We start from the raw sequence: 21,971 nt of genomic DNA, 5'->3' as shown, positions 1-21,971 counted from the left end.
TGGTCGGAGTGTGGCTAAGACATCGCAAGTGATGCAGAGCAAGCTGATAACTGAATTGTGCTGCCCGAAGCTAATGAAACTTCCAGTACGGATGTGTTCTACTGCGCCCCCAAAACATAACGGCCCTTCCCTCACAGTGCCTCTGCCTCTGCTGTCCACATCTTTCTTCCTCTAGAGCTCACTTGCTCTTAGACACGGGTTTCTAGTCCTGTACAAAGTAACTGAACAACCTGATTAGGAAAACTGCCTTTGCTAATTCCATGGTGTGTTGGGAAGGAGACAGAATTTAATTACCTGAGTAAACACGTAAAGAAATACAGCAGTTGGGCAATAAAATAAGTAGCTGTTCCGATTTTATCCTTTAAAAGAACCCAGGCCTGAATTCAGCGTTATTCAATTAGGCCCTCAAATTACTTTTGTATTAAGGGAAACAAGCCCTTCTGGAACAGCCTGTGTTTCAGGCTTTCTGTGAACAAGGCCGAAGAAGAGCCAGGGCGATCACTCAGGGTTGGGAGGCTTAACGTTAATCAGGACATTAGTGCTTTTGGAGAGGGATTTATGTAGCACCTGGGGGAATATTTCTTTATTTGGGCAGGGACCGGGAGAATTTAAAGAGACAGTCCCACACACTGCCTGCCCCAGCCTTCTCTTCCGCTGTACCAACTTGAGTGTCTTGTCTGTGCTGGTGGATTATTAACAGAGGTTATTGGTCACCATGGCAAAACAATTGACCGATTGCACAGAACGTAATCTCATTTATGGGGGTGCAAAAAAAAAAAAAGACATGGGGTCAGGGATATAAATGCCCATCACCACTGAGGGCCTGCTGTAGTTGAGGAGTGAATCGACTCCAAGGAAACAGTTCAGAAAGCTCTGACCCTTGGCCCCCAAATTTCTTACGGAACTGAGTACAGCTGCGAGAACGCGCTGCCAAACTCGCGGAGGAGACCCGCGAAGCAGGTGGTGAGGAGCCTTTGATCTCTGTGCTTTTCTGCGCCATCCAGCATGTGCACCGGGGGCTGTGCCAAGTGCCTGGGGGGCACCCTCATTCCCCTGGCTGTGTTTGGCCTCCTGGCAAATATCCTGTTGTTCTTCCCTGGAGGAAAGGTGGTGGACGACAACAGCCACCTTTCCGAAGAGGTCTGGTATTTCGGAGGAATAGCGGGAAGCGGCGTCTTGGTGAGTAGAGAAACCTTAATATTCCCATAACAGAGAATTCCCCTGCTCGCATCCTTTTTCCCTCTGTGCTTAGTACTTGGGATGCCATTCTGAAACTAACGACCTTTACGTACTGAAAAGTAGGGCCTTGATATACTCCCCCTTCCTATCAGCGGCTGGGGACATCTTGGGTTACTAAGTGGTTCATCCCCAAGCTTGGGCTGGAATCACCAGAGGACATTTGAGCCCAGAGAATCAAACTAACAGCCACTTGATTGCTTTATTCCAGTAAAATAGTGCCAGTAAGAATTATAAACAAAGCCCAGTGCCTTCTACAAATGGACTGAGTTAGAACGCAGAGGTCCAAAAGCTCTCGTTCGGTTTCTTTGGCCCTGCGTTTCTGATATAGGTGGGACCTCCAGGTTGTAGCATGATACCAAGTTTCTTTTCCTTGCCCTAACTCTCCCTTTAAATGAAAACTCAGGGTGCCAGCTCTTAAAATCTCCTCACAGAAGTTGGTCAGTCAGGCCAAACGGAACCTCCATACTCAAAACCGCCTATCTACCCACAAGCCTTGTTTGCTGTTAAGTCTTGCCTGCCTCCTTAAGCCACTGAGACCTGAGGTCTTCACTGACCAGAGAGAAAACGCAGGCTTCCCTTCGCATGCACTCTGAGCCCTTCTCTTGCCGGCAGATGATCTTCCCTGCGCTGGTGTTCCTGGGCCTGAAGAACAATGACTGCTGTGGTTGCTGTGGCAATGCGGGCTGCGGGAAGCGATTTGCGGTGAGTTGACCGGGTCGACAGCCGGAAGGACTCTGGGGTCCACTGCAGGTTTGTGCTGGGCACTATGGGTGTGCTGAACCAGCCCCAACCCAGACTCTTGGGACATCTACTAAATGATTAAGCTCTGATTCTGATTGATACAGAAGAATAAGAATAAATGTATTAAATTCTACAACCTTCATACTTAGAGGTATAGAGACACTTAAGTTTCACAAGTACTCAGTGATGTCAGAGCTTCAGAACTGGAGGGACACATAGAGAAGACTGAGGTGGGGCCCCAGACTTCCCTTTGCCACTAAGAAGCTAGGAGAACTTAAACAAATCCTATCTTTCTTCTGTCTCTGAGTTGGCCTCCTCATTAAAGGAGACCCAGGGCAAGATAAAGGATGCTATCTCCTCTCCCTAATAGCCCACCAAGCTCCCTCCTTTACCACAGCCAAGGGCACTATTTCTGGAGGCCCAGCAATTCCCACTGCCACCCAGAATCTGCCTCAGTTCAGCTTCCTCTCCTGTTTCACACGGCATCCATCTTTTAGTTGTAGAACTGGAGACTGGGGAGGCATTGATGTTCCCAGGGGAGCGGGGCACAGAAGGAATGCTGGCATGCGGGTCAGGTCCCACTTCTGCATCTGGGCAAGACACCAACTGTTAAGATAAACAAGTTGGACTGGAGCAGAATTCCCTAGATATGGTCAAACCCTGCCACACAGATACATGTGTCCAAATGACAAAGACAGTTTCCTTTCCCTCCTCCTCCGGTTGTTTTCATTCTAGAAAGGGAGGAAATCCTTGTTTCTATGGGGATAACTCTTTGCTGTTTCTAAATCTTCAAACCTCCCTTCTAACAAAGGAAGAATCCAAGACTCTAGGAACACAGGCGACATTAGGTGACTAAAACCTAACACCATGTTCATGTTTGCTAATAATTTCAGTTTTTCTTACAAAATAGTGATATAAAAGAATAAAATGCTTTGGTTATATGATGAGGCAAAAATATGACGGAGGCAGACGCTGGGTTTGATGGGTAAAGAATGCTCCTGCTCCAGCGTCCTGGGGTCCAAGTTGCCCTCAAGGAGACACCTGAGCCAGTTTTAGATTCTTGAATGTCTCTCTGCCCATTCTGAAGCAGAATTGCCTTGACATTTCTTTCTCACCATCATCTGTCCATTTACTCAAGGAAGAAGGCATTTACCAAGTGCACACAAAAAGCCCACTGTACTCTGTATAAAACACTGGAGATTTTGTGTGACATCGTATCATTCATAGAACATCACTTCTAAAAATCACCGTAAATACTGGAAATGGTTATTTCAACATTTAAAGTCATCATTTACAAGGAATATAAGAAACGGCAGCAATTCATTTGATGTAATTGTGTCAAATATTGTATATACTTGATAATATTTCCCTATGATTGGCTATGAAGGAAAGGAAGAGTTATATAATTCATGTTCCCATCAGATCATTTAAAACTTGTCAGCTTTGGAAGATAGGTTGAAGATGACGGTTTAAAAAAACAGCAATTAAGGAATTTGAATGAAAATAAGGAAAAACCGTATCTTAGAAATTGGTCTTAGCGTTTTTGGTGCCGGGCAGAACTAGACAGTGACTGAGTGCCACACAGCAGGCTGGCAGGCAGGCAGGCAGGGGTGCAGGCTTGCTTGTGTCTTTCTAGGTTTCTCTATAACTAGAGTGAGAAGCACAACCATGTTCAAAGTATTATACAAAGCTTTAATTTCATTAGATTTAAATGAAGCAAAGAGTGAATCAAGAAATTCATGTTGTTCCCAGTACAGTTGAGAAATACATTCTGAAATATTTGGCCTGGTCAATATGTATCATCTCCCAGGGCTCCTGAGAACTCCTGCTGGGATCTGCCCTTGGAGTGGGTTGAGGATGGCCGCATTCTACCTGCCAGCTGTGCAGACAGGAAACCAAGGCTTTAGGCCTCAGCTGCTAGAGACCGAGGCACCGTGCTGGACAGTCAGTGCCTGGGTTTCTTGGTATGGGTGGGGTTGTGTTTTAATCAAAGATCAGTACCCAAAATGCACCTATATATCTTACTTCTTTTCAAACCACAAGAAATGAACCTGGTATCGCTGGCCTAACAGCACAACTTTGGCCTCCCCTATGTTGGTATGGCCTCTCCTGACATGGCTGTAAGGTTCCATACACCCTGCTTTGTGGAACCTGGTAGTGTCCCTGTCCCCCTCCAAGACACACACACACACATGATACAAGCACACCACACACAAAGCTGCATACTACATAGTGACCCTCTGAGTTATTTTTGTAAATGCTACCACGCCAGTTGTCTGTGGAGCTCGGAGAAGCCCCGCCAGTAGAAAGATTTATAAGCAAACAGAGCAGAAGCCAGAGTGGCAGTTTCCCTCACCTCCACTGGCATTGTTATGTTTTTCTAGAACATTCCCCAAATATTAACTGAACTTACATCATTCTTGTCCTTCGGTTATAAAAAAAAAAAAAAAAAAAAAAAAAAAAAAAAAAAAAAAAAAAAGCAGGAATTAGAAGGTAGGTGGGTGGCTGTGGAGATAAAGTGAACTTGTGACCTGTAACCAACCTTGAAATTACCTAACTCATAGTTTCATTGTGAAGCCTGAGAAAATGAGTTAGGTGGTGTCTCTCTCTCTCTCTCTCTCTCTCTCTCTCTCTCTCTCTCTCTCTCTCTCTCTCTCCCTCTGTGTGTGTGTGTGTGTGTGTGTGTGTGATCTCTGACCCCATACAGGCCCCTGTGAGGGGAGGAGACTGAAGCTCAGCCCGAAGGTCAGAACTCTCTGAGATAGATTAGGCTGACGTGAGCCAGGAAAAACAGCAAGGGTAGGTACTTGCAGGGTGGCCTTTGAAGCCCTGACCTAGGTTCGTTTTTTAGGTCCCAACCTCCTCTTCCCACGACTAAGAGTCTCAGTGACTTTAACTGTTTGTCTGTTTGGTCATTGCCCCCTGTACTCTCTTTAATGCCTGGAAAATGTTGGTCTCTCAGGGCCCAGTGGGACAACCAATTAATTTGATCAACTCATTCACTTTAGCAAAGGTCCATTTAGAAACCTCGGACTTGACTCAAAGTTGAGCGTCTTTAATAATACGGTGGAAAGTAGATTGATAAAGGGGATAGCTGGGGGGCAAGGCAGGCATTTCAGTTCTTAACAGTATCAGGTAATAAATCCCGACATCCACACGCCAGGCAGGGCAATGTGGTAGACTTTTTGGAGAAAGATCTTGGTCTCATCATAAGGCGATCCGTAGGCAATTGAGTCTGCGTTTCTTCTTGTGATCAGCTCACTACTGCCCCCTACAGACAGATCCTGGATATCTCGTTCTTTACTCCTTCCAGTGACAGATTGGGGAAACTTAAGAAAGGCAATGCTTTTCAAGGATGCGTGATCATAAAGTAAGAAGTTAAAGTGTGGATTTCCTTCTTTTCACTCTTATCTTCAAAAACCCATATTCTCTGGCTAGGAATGACACTCTGTAGCAAAATGATTACCTACCATGTGTATGCTACTAGGTTAATCTCCAGCCTACCAAAAATTTGAAGAAAACAAAACAAAAACGTAAAATGCCCTCTTGTAAAATGAGTTTTGGCAACGGCATTTTTTAACTTTCGGAAAGATATTACCAGAATCTGGGAAAGACGTTGCAACGTTAGTGTAAAGAGAAGGAAAGGAAATCCCAGGTACATGTTCGGTATTGAAGGCATAAATCCTGGAGAAATCCACACCAGGCAAATAAAGTAAGGAGTACCAGGAGGTGACAGGGGATGTCTATACTTTCTCAGGCTTACCCCTCACCAAAGCCCTTTAAACTACACAATCAAGTCCTCGTTCTACAAGTGAAGAATCTCAGGTTGAACATTCAGTTCTTGATTGGAGCCCACATAGCTTTCTCAAGCTGAGCCAAGACAGAAAATACGGGACACTACTGTTTTAGGAGAAAACAGGTGGGTTTGCCGGTACGCTGTAATCCCTGCACTCAGACGCTAGCCTCGAGAGAAAGGAGGGAAGGACAGACAGAGAGAAGACTGCCTTCAGGGAGCCCCTATTGGTCTCTCAGAATATTTGTCAAGTAGGAAGGGCAGTGCCACCAGAAGTATCTTCTTTACTCGCATTGCCGTTGCCCAGCCCTGTAAATACTATATCCTCAGGCCACACGTTTTTCCTCCCCTTTTGGCCCCATCATCCTTGCCATGAGATCAGCATAAAATAAATGGCCAAAGACACGGTCATTTGTCAGAGCAATAACCGTCCTGGCCTCAGTTATCACAGGACCTGGCTAGGGAGGTCATAAGGTGGTCAGGAGGTGAGTTAGAAGGCATCTGATACAGGATTTTCTTATCATCTGTTTCAAGGAAAACTTTTACAGCATTCAACATATGCATGCATGTTTAGCAGTGTGAACAAAATGTGTTTGCAGGGGTAGCTCAACGGTAGAGCATTTGGCTGCAGAATGTGTTTCTGGAACAACCATCTAAGAGGAAATTCATTTACTTTTGTTTTTCTCCCCAGACTTTTGCATTTGTAGAAAGGAAGGTGAGGGTTCAACAATAAAAATATTGCAGCATAATAGTAATATATTGTTAGGCGCTCATGTATTGAATGCATTATGGTGTCATGGAAATTTTCCTGAGAATAAGAACAAAAGATCTCTGGCGTCTTATCACTGTGTGGCATGCTGGGCATTATTTAATAATTCATCCCCACACTGAGAAATGTCTGGTTCTTCTAGAAGGGTCACTAGTCACTACTGAACAGGTTCTCTTAGTCATTAATTATTGTTACTGAGCCTCGTTTTATGAAAGAGGAACCGAGGCAGAATGATTAACTTCTCAAGGTCATGCGGGAGGAGCCAGAACTTAGACCCAGCTCCTACTCCCTGTAATTCATACCCGTGACCATGACACATTAGTGTTCCTCTTTTCTATTTATTCCTTTCAGGCTGATAAAGCAAAGCATGGCCAAAGCTAGGATGACTGTTTTCACTCTGGACTCCAAAACCTGGCAGGCAGCGCCCGCTCTCCAGAGGCGCTACCTTGGATGCTGCCCCAGATATTTTGCCTATTCACTTTAAATACTATCACTTTAGGGAGTGGCTGCCCTAACATACTTAATTTGACCTCAGTAAACTCCCATTGAATAAAAGAGGTTTTTATTATAAAACCTATGATAAATGGGACTTAACCCATGATGGTTTTAAGACAGATCATATCTGGCTGGGTGTCGTGGCACTAGCTTTTTGATCCCAGGACAGAGAAGTAGATGCAAATGGATCTCTGTGAGTTCTAGACAGGCCTTGTCTACATAGTAAGACCCTCTAGCAAAGCAATAAAAAAAGACCATGTACCCCACTAGTGAACTTGACTAACATTTAGGACTCTTTATGTGATGTGAATTAAAATAATGTGATGTAAAGTTGCTTTATGTGATTCACCTATTCTGTAAGATTATGAAAATTAGGGTGTTTTCTAAAATTTATTTTAAGGTGGGGTATTTCAAACTGGAACTCAAGAGTATAACATACCACTTACAGCTTTCCAAAGCTGGAATCCAATGCCCCACTCCTTTTCAGATACACTGTAGAGCAAAATAAAGCACTTTCTATTTGCTTAAGAATGACTACAGTCCTCTTTTTTTTTTTTTTTCTTTTTGGTTTTTTGAGACAGGGTTTCTCTGTGGTTTTGGAGCCTGTCCTGGAACTAGCTCTTGTAGACCAGACTGGTCTCGAACTCACAGAGATCCGCCTGCCTCTGCCTCCCGAGTGCTGGGATTAAAGGCGTGCGCCACCACCACCCAGCCTACATTCCTCTCTTTATCACGTCTTCCTTTCTTGAGAGGACACATTTCCATGAAGTCAGTGAACACCAGATCCACGAATTTTAAAATTTTTTCCTACCAAAAATTTCAAATGACCTAGATGAAGAGTGTTCAACATGGCCGTCCCACATGGCTCCTGAGGAAGTGGAAAGGGACTGCTCTATTCAAAATAGGACCATATTCCAAAGAACTGATACAAAAAGACATATATTTTATTCTGATTACATGTTGAAATGATAACATATTAAATATGTAAAATTAAACAAGATACACTGATGAAGTTAATATCTTCTGTACTTCCTTTAAGCTAGAACATTTGCATTACATATGAGATTATCTTTATAGACAGAGGTGGTCTAGGAGAAGCTCAATGACTATGTTTTGATAAAAGGGAGCACTATCTCCTTGTTGATGGTTTTGTTAACCTAGTTTCTCATTTCCTAAATGGAGATGTGTTTACTCTGTGCTCGCTCTTTGCCACAATCTTCTCACACTCTAGGTGAAAATTATATATGAATACCCTCTCAAAATAACTTTTATCTCTTTTTTTTCTAGTCAGGGTCTCCTGTAACTCAGGCTGGTTTAAACTTGACATATAGCCAAGTATGACTTTTAATTTCTGAGCCTCCTGCCGCCACTTCCAGGAGCATGAATTATAGGCATGCATCATTGTGTCCAGTTTTCAAAAATGTGTAAAATAGCATTCACTGGATTTTAAAGGAAATTCATTATATTGGAAGATTCAAAAACAAAATATTAAAACAGCCAATGCATGAAATGTTAATAGAAGTGCTTCTTTACTTACTAACACATTAAATAATAAGATGTGGTAGCAAGTCTATCAGAATTTCAGATTAGTGACAGGCAGTGACTAATGGTTGCAAATATATAATGTGATAAGATTTATAGGCATCAACCAGAACTCCTAAGAGACCGATTTCCTTTCCTGGAAAAGGGACTCTTTTTTAATACAATTCAAAGACCCCCTATATGTTCAAACAGTAATAGTTTAATGACTTCTGGCTAGAATAGGCCAATACAGGAGGATCAAAGAAGCAGAAAGCTATTTTCATTTTAATTTTATCTCATGTCTGTGAGAAAACCAATTTTATTCACAAGAAACCTTGAAAATAATACACTGTCCTCAATCACTGAATAAGTGAAAAGACGGGAGTGGAGAATGAAGGGAACAGGAGTCACAGAGCTCCATCTGAGAGAGCTGTAGGTTCCATCTGTAATTACAAATGACTGCTATCCTATGCTCATCATGTTTAGCGTCAGGCCGGGCAGGTTTGCTGGGCGGTGTAACTGAGCATGAATAATCTCCACACGGTCTAAGAACTTTCTTGTCTCTCCTCCCTTTCAGATGTTCACCTCCACATTGTTTGCTGTGATTGGATTCCTGGGTGCCGGGTACTCATTCGTCGTCTCAGCTGTCTCCATCAACAAGGGGCCCAAATGCTTGATGTCCAATAATACATGGGGATACCCCTTTCACAGCGGGTAAGGCTCGCTGTACAACGAACGTAATGTCATGGCCCCTTCATTATGTACTCTTAAAATGTCGTCCCTCAAGGCAAAGCTGACTCTGTGGTTAGGAGAAGTTGCATAGACCTCACTTCTAGGTCATTTTTGACAAACAAGAGAGAAACAGATGGATGCCTTAGTTGTCCAGAGAAAATTTATTGTGTCACAGCTCACATCCAAACATTAGCAGATTGTAGTTAATATTTTTGTCCTCAAAGGGTATAGCTAGGACCAGAGTGTAGAACCTCTAGATGATTCCTAGTCTTCAGTAACATGAGCAGAATCCGCCTGCCACATAGAACACCATAGCGACAGTCCCAGCTGAATAAATGAATTCTACAACATTTAATTTAACTCCACAATTTCACTAGCCATATTTCAAGTACTCACTAGCTGCTTGTGGCTTGTAGCTTGTGTGCTTATGTGCTGAATATCGAAAATATAGAACATTTCCATTGTAGTAGATGCTCTATTAGATAACTACACTCCTCTGAGAAGCTTGGACCATTTCTCATTTGCTCATTATCTCAGACCCTCTATTTTGCACAGTGGCTGAACATCCTTGAAGATCAGAAAGAATGGCTGTTGGATCTTCTAGCACATAGAGAATGGGTCCGTTAAAAATGACCAAGCAGTTTACTAATAAACAGTTGTCCTTCCGCATCCACGGAGGCTCCAGAACATCTGTAGTTACTGATGCACAAGTACCCTGCACAGACTTGCAACAGTATTTGCATATTGCTTATAATACTTGATGCAATGGAAATGCTATGCAAACAGCTGATACACTGTTTTGCTTAGAGAACAATGACATGCTCATTACAGATGCATTGTACCAGTTATTTATGATCAAATTTACATATGTGGTACCTGAACATGCAGAGGGATGGCTGAACTAACTCAAACTACTGTTTGTTCATTTATAATAAGATCCTTAGAAACTTCAAGAACTGTCTTCAGACTGGGAAGGTGGGAGGCACTGGCTCTGATCTGATGGTCTTGGTGTATTCACAGGCACCAAGCACCCCAACCTTATTCTCACAACTACACGAGCATAGATCTGTCATCTTTACATCATATGGAGTGACTCCAAGATGTTTCTTTCATACCTTGCAGTGGACTGTTGAGGCTCCATCACCGTGGGTTAGATTGAGGAACATAGAATTCAGACACCAGCACATTGAGTCTTCTCTAGAGATGTTCTGTTGGTGGTTCAGTTTCTCCCACGGTAGGAGTCAGGAAAGCAGTGGGTAATGTCTTTCTGAAGGACCCTTCTGATATTCCTTCCATCAACAGCATCCATGCAGTGTTAGCTATGGCTTTCTGTTGTGTTCTGCTGTGTGGCGAACATTGCCTTTCATGACTTAACGTCAATTAGCCTAAATGCTGTGTCAAAAACGAAGGAGGGAGAGGGAAGGGAACACAATAGAGGCTGTACCGTTCCAAAGCAATACAACAGCCAGTGGTTGTGATAGGGAAGGCCTCTCACACTTCCTGGAATAGGCATGCTCACGCCCTGCTTGGGATGGCCTGGAACCAATGACCAAGGTCAGGAGAGTGACCATTGCACCTGTAGATAACACCAGAAATGCTGAGTAAGGTAAAAGCCGGAAAGCAGAAAACCGTGTTTCAGAGCGCTGTGTACTCGGGCCTCGGATGAGGCCTGTTCCCCTCACAGCTGCTTCTGGTGTGTTACTCTCACGCATGCTCCCATCTTATGTCTCTCTATCTGTTCCTCACAGTGACCACTCATCTACCAATAGCGTCACAGTAAAAATAGCAGAGTCAACCTTATTGGAAGGATCAAGATTTCATGAATTCTCCCATCTCTGTTCACTGTACAATAAGAAATTACCCAGGATTAGGAGTGAAAAGACAGACGTTACCAAGCTGGCCTCTAAGATTCCAGCTTGTCCTATGTAAGCTCCCTGGTTGTCAGTTTAGTCTCTGTAAGCCCCTATAAGCCCAGGTCAGTTGATTCTGTGAGTGTTCTTGTGGTGTCCTTGACTAAGGATGTTGAACAGTTCTTTAAGTGTTTCTTGACCATTTGAGATTCCTTTATTGAGAATTCTCTGTTTAGATCTATACCTCATTTTTAAATTGGATTATTTGGTTTTTTTGATATCTAGTTTCTTGAATTCTTTATATATTTTGGACATGAGCCTTCTGTTAGATGTGGGGCTGGTGAAAATATTTTCCCATTTTGTGAAGTGCTGTTTTGTCTTATTGGTAATGTCCTTTGCCTTACAGAAGCTTTTTGGTTTCATGAGGTCCCATTGAGCAATTGTCCATCTTAGTGCCTGTGCTGTTGCTATTCTGCTCAGGATGTAGTCTCGTGCTGTTTGTTTGGTTTTAGGACAAGCTATCACACTCTATCTTTGGGCTTGCCTCAAACTAAAGGTATTCCTCCTGCCTCAGCCTCCCAAGTGCTGGGATTACAGATGTCAGTCATCACACTTGGCTGACAGACTTCTTTTTAGTCAGTGACACGATCTATTTTACGCGGTTGTGGATGGCCACTTGATATGTTGTGACAATCAAACTGGCCTCTAACAATGATAACTAGGATGAAGGCCATCAACATGCTGCCTGGTGCAGCCTCAGTTTCCCCTTCTTTATAAATGTCTGTGTGCTTATTTGTCCTCTTGGCCAGCCCACAAAAATCTCTCTGTCACTTAGTAGTTTGTGACTGGGACAAAGCACACAAAGTCTCTGGGCCTCAGCATCCTTGTTTGCAGAGCAGAAAGGAAAGAACCCTGGGTTTCTGTGTGGAATCGACGGATGAAGACATGAAATGTCCGGGATGACCACCCGCATGGGAGAAGTAGAAGTACCTGGGGAGATGTGCTTGGGTTCTTTTTGCTGATATTCCGGGTGTTTCGTTACAGGGCTTGTTTTGCACAAGAGAAATGGTAATGGCTAATTACTAGAGTAGGGGGATCACACACATTTGACAAATGTCGCCTTCCTGCCTGTTCCCTGTCACCTGCAGTGATTATCTTAATGACCAAGCCTTGTGGAGCAAGTGCACAGAGCCCCAAGATGTGGTCCCCTGGAATCTGACCCTCTTCTCCATTCTGCTGGTCATTGGAGGCATCCAGATGGTTCTCTGTGCCATCCAGGTGGTCAATGGCCTCCTGGGAACCCTCTGTGGAGACTGCCAGTGCTGTGGCTGCTGTGGGGTAAGTTAGGATTCTACCGTTTCTTCTCAGAGCCAAGGAGGCCAGGTTAGGCCGCCGTCACCACGAGATGACGGCAGTGAGTATGGCTGTCTGGGACTCGAGGGTTCCGACCAGCTCATACAAACAGCACCGTTGTCTTATTGTATATGTAGTGAGCAGTGTGCCCAGACTGAAGCTGACCACACTCCCCAGCCCCACAACCAGCTACACATGGAGATATATAACTTTAGCATTAATAGAAGGGCTTCAGGACGTGTTTGCCAGATGGGCATGTTCCTAGCAACAGTACATTCCATCTGGCCGAGAATTCTCACTGCCTCCGAGGAAGATGATCAGGGCAAAGCCTAGACAATTTCTGATACAAGAAGAGAAAGGAGGGAAATTAGTCAAGATGACTTTTCAAAGTCCACCATAAAATATCAATAACAAAATACAAAAAGTAAAAACAAATCTATAGGTAATAAAACAGTCCTGATGACTTCAACACATAACCAAATCAGATCAGGCAGCTATGTATCCACACACATTTATTATAAACAGATTGAAACATGAATAAAATAGTAACATTTTTACATTTCAAATACGCAATATATATATATACATATATATATGAAATATATGTGAAATATATATGAAAATATATGTGAAGACCCCAGTAACATGGTTCAGAAAGAGCCCACTTCCACATCTGCTAGTCACGGGATGTGAGCAAGTTGACTGATTTCTCAGCATCCTGCTGTCTCGCTTATATAAAGGTGTGCAGGTCAGCTTCTGTCCACGCAAGCTGAGAGCCTCCAGAGTCTGGCATGGTTCTTAAATAAAGTGACAGATGGGAAGGCTCCTTAATATCCAGGCTGTGAGAACTGGGTGGGTGGCCAATGGGTGGCCAGGTGCCCTGAGTTGTTTACCTATGAAGTGTGAGCATTAGCTGTGCTGCTAGTATTACGGGCTCAGGGCCTACTACAGGGTAATAGCTACACATCGATTTTTGCACACTCATGAGATTCAGCAAAAATGGTGCCTGGAATTGTTTCCTCACTGTACGGCATAGGCATAGGAATGGAGCATTGCATGGGTTCTGGCTTCATTGTAGCTTTCAAAAGAAACACTTCTTTCACCACAAGTGGCTTTACTAATCAATAATAATAATTTAAAAAAAAAAGAAGTTTCCATGCCATTAACTGAAAATAAATAAGTCACAGATTAAAGTCTAAAACTTAAGTCAAAAGCTGAAGAAAGCATTTAGTAGGAAACCCACGAACGGACAAGAGAAGTCAAAAGGAAGAAGTTAGGGGAGGGTTAGATAGAGCAGGGAGACGAATGCGAAACAAAGCAGGTGTCTTAATTAATTTTCTTTTCCTCCCCTCTAGGGCAATGGAACAGTCTAACAGGTGTGGCAAGCTGCTCCAACCTTACAGCACTTCCCGTGGGAAGACGGGCGTGCCATGGACACACCTAGGACACGCCCCAGCCCCAGCCTTCCTAATTCTTGTCTGCTTCCTCCCAGGCAGAGCTTGGGAGGCAGGAGGGATCCTTTTCTCTCTCCGCATAACTTTGCTCAACCTAGAAATTTGGTGGGTTGTTTTGTTTTTTCAAAACAAAATTAATAATAATTGGGTAACTTTACAAATTAGCTCCCCTTTTAGAAATCCAGAAGAAGTTAAAAGCAGATTTTTCATGACTTCCTCTAAACAATGTAACCAGAACGAAGTCATTTCTCCTACCGCGCTGCTTCTTTGTATATAAAGATGTTCCTATTTTAGGAAGATCTGCATAACTCAAAGGGAAAAAAACATTAAAGTGAAAACCAGTTTTCCAGGATGCAGGGATAAGGAGTAATTGCTGTATGATACATAATTTTTATGGGAAGCCTGATTTGGCTAACTTGTCTGGACTGCTTGTGACTAGTTTTATGAGGCTGTCATCACTAGCCAGGGTTTCCACGTGTATATTAAATTAAATTATTTAAATTCAGAATTAAAACAATAAACATGGTGTGTGTGCTAGGGAAGAAGAAGAAAGAATCATACCTGTTTGTCCTTTTTTTTTTCTTTTTTTTTGGGGGGGGGTTGTTTTGTTTTGGGTTTTTTTTTTTTTTTCTGAGACAGGACTTCTCTAATACAGCCCTAGCTGTATTAGAACTGGCTCTGTAGACTTTGAACTCACAGAGATCCGCCTGCCTCTGCCTCCTGAGTGCTGGGATTAAAGATGTATGCCACCATTACCTGGCTCCTGCTTGTCCTTCCTCTTTTTATAAATGCATTCTCTCTTTTTTTTTTCATTTTTCCATTCCTTCTTTGCTTTTTTTTGTTTATTGTTTGACTTTTTCAGCTTTTTTTTTTCCCCGACTCTTAAAGACTTGCTATGTAACCTAAGTTGCTAGAGAAATCATGACCTTCCCACATTTACTCTATCAGAGCGGGTATTACAAGCATATGCCACTATGTCTGGCCAACTACGTTGTTTGTTCCAGCATTTAAAAAGTCATAAGAAGCTGATTGGATAATAGTTTCCCAGCCTATTGGGCAAGACTGATTTAAGAGGTCATGCTAATTCCATGCGCTGTGATGCTAATAGGTTAATTTTAGTTTCATTGGTCAGACACTGATGCGAAATCAAATTCGTTTGGCTTCTAATTTCACTTCTTCAACACACCAGCTTAGAGGGCCCTGAAAGTGGATTTGTAAGCCTCAGTTTCCCTATCTGTTTTTTTTTTTTTTTTTTTTTTTGGTTTTTCGAGACAGGGTTTCTCTGTAGCTACGGAGCCTGTCCTGGAACTAGCTCTAATAGACCAGGCTGGCCTCGAACTCACAAAGATCCGCCTGTCTCTGCCTCCCGAGTGCTGGAATTAAAGGCGTGCGCCACCACCCCCCGGCCCTCCCTATCTGTTAAAGGAGTGTTGAAGCACATTCATCTGGTGTAATCTGAAGTTAAGTTTGAAACAAAGGCAATACTGTCAGTGTAACTTGTGCGCCAAGCAGAGGAACTCAGAGGGAATCACCATCCCGTCCCACCTCCATACCCACCAACCAGGTGGATGGCACTGCATGGGTTAGGCACACTCCAAAGTCAGTTCTCACATTCACCACCTATCTTAGCCAGGGTTTCTATTGCTGCAACCAAACACCACAACCAAAAGTCAAGTTGGGGAGAAGAGAGTTTATTTGGCTTACAGTTCCATATTGTTGTCCATCATTAAAGGAAGTCAGGACAGGAACTCAAACAGGGCAGGATCCAGGAACTGATGCAGAAGCCATGAAAGGGTGCTGCTTACTGATTTGCTTTCCCTGGCTTGCTGAGCCTGTTTTTCTTAAGAACCCAGGACCACCAGCCCAGGGATGGCATCACCCACAACGGCCTGGGCCCTCCTCTAATTGAGAAAATGCCTGACAGCTGGATCTCATGGAGGCCGTTCCTCTACTAAGGCTCCTTCCTCTCTAATGACTCTAGCTTATGTCAACTGACACAGAACCAACCAGTACACACCTATTGTGTGCTAGCCACCTAACGATCGGGCCCTGAGGATGCAAAGTACCATGTGCTATTTTTGCTCTTATCATAGCATTGCAATAAACTCTGTGAGCAAAGTGATTATATTCAAGACCTGAAATTCAGTTGACAGCAGGAATATGGCCCATTTGGCCAGGCAGATGGGTCCTTGGGGTCTTCTGGGAGATTTTAACACACACACACACACACTTCAATTCAGTTTATACCATCAGTTCTGAAAGGTGGCTGAATATCAAATGTACCCAGGAAATCCTCTATAATTGTATGTTTCCAAACCCTACTTAAGTTGAACACTCAGGTGATGCTGGGACCAACCACGTTGCGCCACCATTGTCTCAGATGATAGCCTGTCAAGCAGGATGAAGTACCATCAGGCCAAATCAGCACTACTAGGAGCTCCACCTGCTTGGAGCACATGCACATCAGCCCGGTCTGATGACAGCGCTCAGGACAGCGCCCATCCATCATAGCAAATTCACAAGGTCTTTGATAGGGAAATGGAAACGGGCATCCAAGGACCAGTTATGTGGGGCTTTCACTGACTCTCTGTCATCATCATATCTGGTCTCATTGCTTTACACATGAAGAACTGAAACAAGTATTTGACAAACTCTCACCTAGGACATGCTGCCAATCCTGTTTCCATAAGATCAGATAAGTAGACTTAGAAGGGGGAGCTAGAAGATGATGAGAGGAATTGCCCCTGGAGACATCCCTCTCCACATATGTGTGTACATATTTCGGACCCTCCCTTTCTCCCTCTCTCCTTCCCTCCCTCCCTCTACCTCTGGCTCTTTGTGTGGGGAGCATGGAGAGGTGTTCTGCAGAGGGGTGTTCAGAGACTCCAGAAACTTTCCTTCTCATAGCAGCAAACTTAGTGTTGTTTACTCGAGTACCTGAGTGTGCTACGCTTAGTATTCGAGCGGAGACTGTCCCAGGTATTTCCATTGCCCTGACCAGAAACCATGACCAAGATAGCTTTAGAAAATGTTGAATTTAGACTCACAGTTGCAGAGGGTTAGAGTCTATTGCCACCATGCTGGGGCACCTGGAAACGGTCAAACAGACGTGGTACTGGAGCAGTAACTGAGATTTACATCTTTATCTGTAGGTAGGCGGAGAGAGAGAGAGAGAGAGAGAGAGAGAGAGAGAGAGAGAGAGAGAGAGACCAGGAAAGGTGTGGCTTTTGAAAGCTCAAAGCCCACCCCCAGTGACATGCCACTCTTCCTAATGCTTTCCAAGCAGTTCAATCGATGGGGGACCACATATTCAAGTTCATGAGCCTATGACAGCCATTCTCCTTCAAGTCACCACAGAGGCAAGGACAGCATCTGACAAACACATGCTTGAGAGGCCACCGTGGGGTCTTAACACAATTGAGAGGATGACTTCTGAGCAGGGGTGCAGAGTTCCTGCTTTGCATTCTATCACATTCCTTGTGAGGTGGAAACTGTGACCCTAACGTAACATGTAGGGGAACTCCACAGATGAGTAGAAAGAATAGATGGGGATTAAGCATCCTTGTCACAATTAAGCATAGGGCTGGAGGGATCTCAGTGTGCAGGACTACTAAAATTAAAATGTAGCATTTAGACATTCACAAAACTGTGTTCTCTCCAGCCTCATTTGGTTTCTAACCCTGAATTCCACAGCACTCTTCTTTGGTTTTTTTTGTTTTGTTTTTGTTTTTGTTTTGTTTTTTCGAGACAGGGTTTCTCTGTGGTTTTGGAGCCTGTCCTGGAACTAGCTCTTGTAGACCAGGCTGGTCTCGAACTCACAGAGATCCGCCTGCCTCTGCCTCCCGAGTGCTGGGATTAAAGGCGTGCGCCACCACGGCCCGGCCTTTTTTTTTTTTTTTTTTTGGTTTTTCGAGACAGAGTTTCTCTGTGGTTTTGGAGCCTGTCCTGGAACTAGCTCTTGTAGACCAGGCTGGTCTCGAACTCACAGAGATCCGCCTGCTTCTGCCTCCCAAGTGCTGGGATTAAAGGCAAGCGCCACCACCGCCCGGCAGCACTCTTCTTTGATGCGGGCTGTTTTGGGATTGTCTAGTGTGCCTTAGCATCCTATTCTGCCCATGAGCATGAGATTAATTGCACAGGGGAAGGGAAATGTTAGGAAAGGGGATAAACTTAATAAGTTAAAACATGCACTAGTGGCATCCACATAATCTGTGAAAATGGGACTATTCGTGGCAATGGAGGTAGAGAAGGGAATGGCTTTGGGGACGTCAGCCAAGCAGACCAGCCAGAGGCATGAGGTTGTCAAGAGGGGCTAAGTAAAGAAAATGTCAAGCAAAGCAAAACTAGCTCCTCCTGTTGCTGTCCAAACCTTGGTGGTGTTTGCCCAGGAGTGAGACCCGCTCCGCTCTGAACAACTCAAGGAGGACAGGGTAGCTCCACGAGGTCTCAAAATGGGCAAAAAAACAAATGCTCAGATAGAAAGTCTCAAGACAGACACCAGTCTTCAGTCTACCAAGAACCGGGTGGCAGCAAGAAAGGGGCTGAAGGCTATGGTTTGAACATGTGGTGTGCAAGCTATTCACCAAGTCACAGGCTGCTTGGAACACAACCCCTGGGAAACGGGAAAGAAAATTCTAGAACGTTGTGTAGTCTGTGGAAGCTAACCATCCAAGAGGGAAGACAGGACACAAACACACTATGGAGGCAGGGAAGGAAAGAAGGGAGACTAAGAAAGCACAGAGGACGGGAAGGGAAGGGAGGAGATAGGAAGGGAGAGGAGTTGGGGGAGGCGTGAACAGAGTGAAGACGGAGGGAGAAAGGAAAGAAAAGGTGCAGGGCTGTAAAGAGTTAGGGGAGGCCAATGCAGACTGACACTAGGGAGGGAATATCTGCCTTTCTACAAAATTACCCTGCCCTGGTTACGTTAGTCACTTTCCTTCCATCTGAGATAAGCAATGTAATAAGGGAGGGAAGATTTACTTGGGTTTATGCTTTCAGTGTAAGGCATCTATCTGGCTCTGTTGCTTTTAAGTCTACGGAAAGCCAGAAACACAGTATAAAAGGACAGCACTGGAGAAAGCTGCTTGCTTCACGGCAGCCAGGAAGGGATAAAATATCCTCTTCAAAGTCATACCCCTAATGGAGCCATGTCCTCCAACTAGACCCCGCTTTCTTTTTCTTATCTTTTTTTTTTGTTTTGGTTTTGGTCTTCGAGACAGGGTTTCTCTGTAGTTTTGGAGCCTGTCCTGGAACTAGCTCTTGTAGACCAGGCTGGCCTTGAACTCACAGAGATCTGCCTGCCTCTCTCTCCCAAGTGCTGGGATTAAAGGCGTGCACCACCACCGCCTGGCTTTAGACCCTGCTTTCTAACAGCCTATTCAGCTATGAACTCACCATTGATGAAGTTAGCAGCCTCATAATCCAATCACCACTCAATAATAACACCACCTAAGGACCAACCTTCAACATATGAACCTTTAGGGAGGAAACAGAATATCCAAACTGTTAGAATATCAATAAAGGTCCATTAAGGGGAAACTCCTGCTCAGAAGACTAGAACCCCTGACCTGAGTGGATACCTATCATTACAGTTGGACAGGATTAACAACTTGGCCAAGAGATTACCCCTAGGAAGGCAGGCTACCTTAAACCATGACAAAGAGATGGGTGGAATAATTATTCCTTTAATGAGATAGTATACTTTTCCTTCCTATAATTCTTGCCCCTAGTTCATAATCCCTGGAAGATAAGAGGTTGCCAAGATGTTTGTTGTGTCTCCTGTCCCCTCCCCCACATCTTTTTCTTTCAGAACTCTTCTTATATTCATCTCCTTCCTTAGGAGGTGTAATTCCCTTCCTCTGGACTAAGGAGTCCTTGAGCTCAGAGACTTGATCTCAACAGTATGTGTGCTTCTTTTGTGTACTGGGCCAGGAACATAGTAAGTGGTCATTAAAGAATATGTCCTACTCAGGAGAAAAAGAAAGTCCTTAATACATGGGTTTGCAGGGGGAGGGGGATATTCAAGATCATATGCAGTAGATATGACATTTAACAAGCATCAAACTTAATAATGGGGAACTCGAGAGATAAATTGGATGGTTGAGACCACTGTTCAAGACAACCTTGATTCAATTCACAGCACCCACATGACAGCTTCACAACCATTTGTAACTCCAGTTCCAGAAGATCCAATGCCCTCTTCCAGCCTCCAAGGGCACCAGGCATGCACAGACACACATCTAGGCAAAACAACCATACACATAAAACAAAAGTAAATCTTTAAAAAGCTAACATTGTAAGATGGCAGGAAAACAGAGGAGAGAGAAAGAGAATTCATGACATTGTTATTGAAGCAAAAACAAAACTTCTACAGAGGCTCATGCTGCCTCCTACAGCCTGGTGGAAAAGCAAAATCCTAACACCAGTGGAACGGAGGACCACTTAGATAGCATTAATTGATATTTGTTCTGGCCACTGTCAGCCAGATCAGTATGGGAAGTTGCCTTGTAACTTTAATATGGTGATTATGATTTTAATTCCTGTTTATGAATGTTTTATAATAAACTCAGACATTTAGAATGGACATAGTTGTATATAAGTTATAAACTAAACAGTAGGCAAACAAACATATGCACTTCTGGCCTCAGCAAGGGTCGTGGTTCTCAAACACGAGGGCGTTCTGGCTTGCTGACTCCGTGCAGATTCCCAGCCCTTCGCCTCCTGTAGAGTCAAGAAGTCTGAGAACGTCTAAGCTTATAGCTAACAAATTAATATGTCTACGGTGGACCAGCCATTCGCTCTGCTATAGCCGCTCTTAGAATAACTTTAGTCCTACCTAGTTTGTCTTTAATAACCTCGTTATCACTAAAAACCCAGAGATCTCTCCATCAAAGGATGCAAGCCGGAATGTCTGCCCCACACATCTTTACCTTTTCCACTTTTATGATGCCCTAGCCTGTGCTCTAAACCAAAGCTGTCACCACACCCAGACAAACCATCTGCTGCCCTCTAGTGGCAATTTGGCTCATCCACTAAATAACAGGTGAGCTGGGAACTGACATCACGCACTAAAGAAACAGTATGTATCCTGTTGTCAGTAGTAATACAAGAAACACAATGCATGTGGGTAAAATACTTTGCATCTATCATATCTGCAAAGATGTAAGAGGCGCACAATGCCAAATTCTACACTAGCTATGGTGACAAGGGGTTTTTGGTTGGTTTGTTTGTTTGTACAAGACAGAGTTTCTCTGTGTAACAGTCCTGACTGTTCTGAAATTCAATTTGTAAACCAGGCTAGCCTTGAACTCACAGAGATCTACCTGCCTCTGCCTCCCGAGTGGTGGGGATTAAAGGTGTGAGCCACCACCTCCCCGCAATGACAAGGGTTTTTGCGTACACGTTGTAGGGTGTTGTAGTAGGCTGGCAGCCATTTTTAAGAAAAACAGTAGAATCTATCAAACTTAAAGGCACATACATTTTAAAGAAGGATTCCGTCTCAGGAGCTTTCTCCTGGCCACAAGCTGACAGTTCACTGCAGCACACAGAGAACAATGAGGGACACCCCTACAGAAATACATTATTTACAGTTTAAAATACCAAAGCACGGCAGGAAGAGCGGCTCCCCAGACACTGGCTGTGTACTGCATGACCCTGTGTGAATTACCAGCTTCACACAGTGACACCTTCATCTGCAGCCATGTGAGAAAAGCGGCATTGCTGGAAAGGGACTTAGATGGCATTGGACAATCCGCTTTAGTGCTCTGCGAACGGCCAGTGTGTAGCGCATGCTCAATACGCATTAACAGTGCCGTGCTAATGCTATGCAAAAAAAAAAAAAAATGGAACTGTTTGTTTAAAAAAGGCCTTATAACCTTAGAAGTGAGTAAGAGGGCTGGAGGGTACAGCCTGGTGGTAGAGCATCTACCTAACACGTGCAAGACTCTGACTTCATCCTCGGCACAGCACAGAAAACACGTGGTGAAGAAACATGGCTGTAAAGCTCTGTTTAAAACTGGCACCTA

At 43.9% G+C, this 21,971-nt stretch overlaps 1 protein-coding gene across 1 annotated transcript; it reads left to right on the top strand.

Annotated features, from left to right (window-relative positions):
- The first annotated feature begins 833 nt into the window (after positions 1-833).
- Tm4sf4 (transmembrane 4 L six family member 4) lies at positions 834-14,504 on the top strand. Its single transcript, XM_057757194.1, has 5 exons — positions 834-1,179; positions 1,852-1,941; positions 9,136-9,272; positions 12,289-12,478; positions 13,849-14,504. Exons 1-5 carry the CDS (start codon positions 1,006-1,008, stop codon positions 13,864-13,866), a joined length of 609 nt encoding a protein of 202 aa, XP_057613177.1. The 5' UTR covers positions 834-1,005; the 3' UTR covers positions 13,867-14,504.
- The last annotated feature ends 7,467 nt before the right edge of the window (positions 14,505-21,971 follow it).

This window comes from Chionomys nivalis, chromosome 24 (genome assembly GCF_950005125.1).
Source record: "Chionomys nivalis chromosome 24, mChiNiv1.1, whole genome shotgun sequence".
Taxonomy (NCBI): domain Eukaryota; kingdom Metazoa; phylum Chordata; class Mammalia; order Rodentia; family Cricetidae; genus Chionomys; species Chionomys nivalis.
This window is presented reverse-complemented; position numbering and strand designations above follow the sequence as displayed.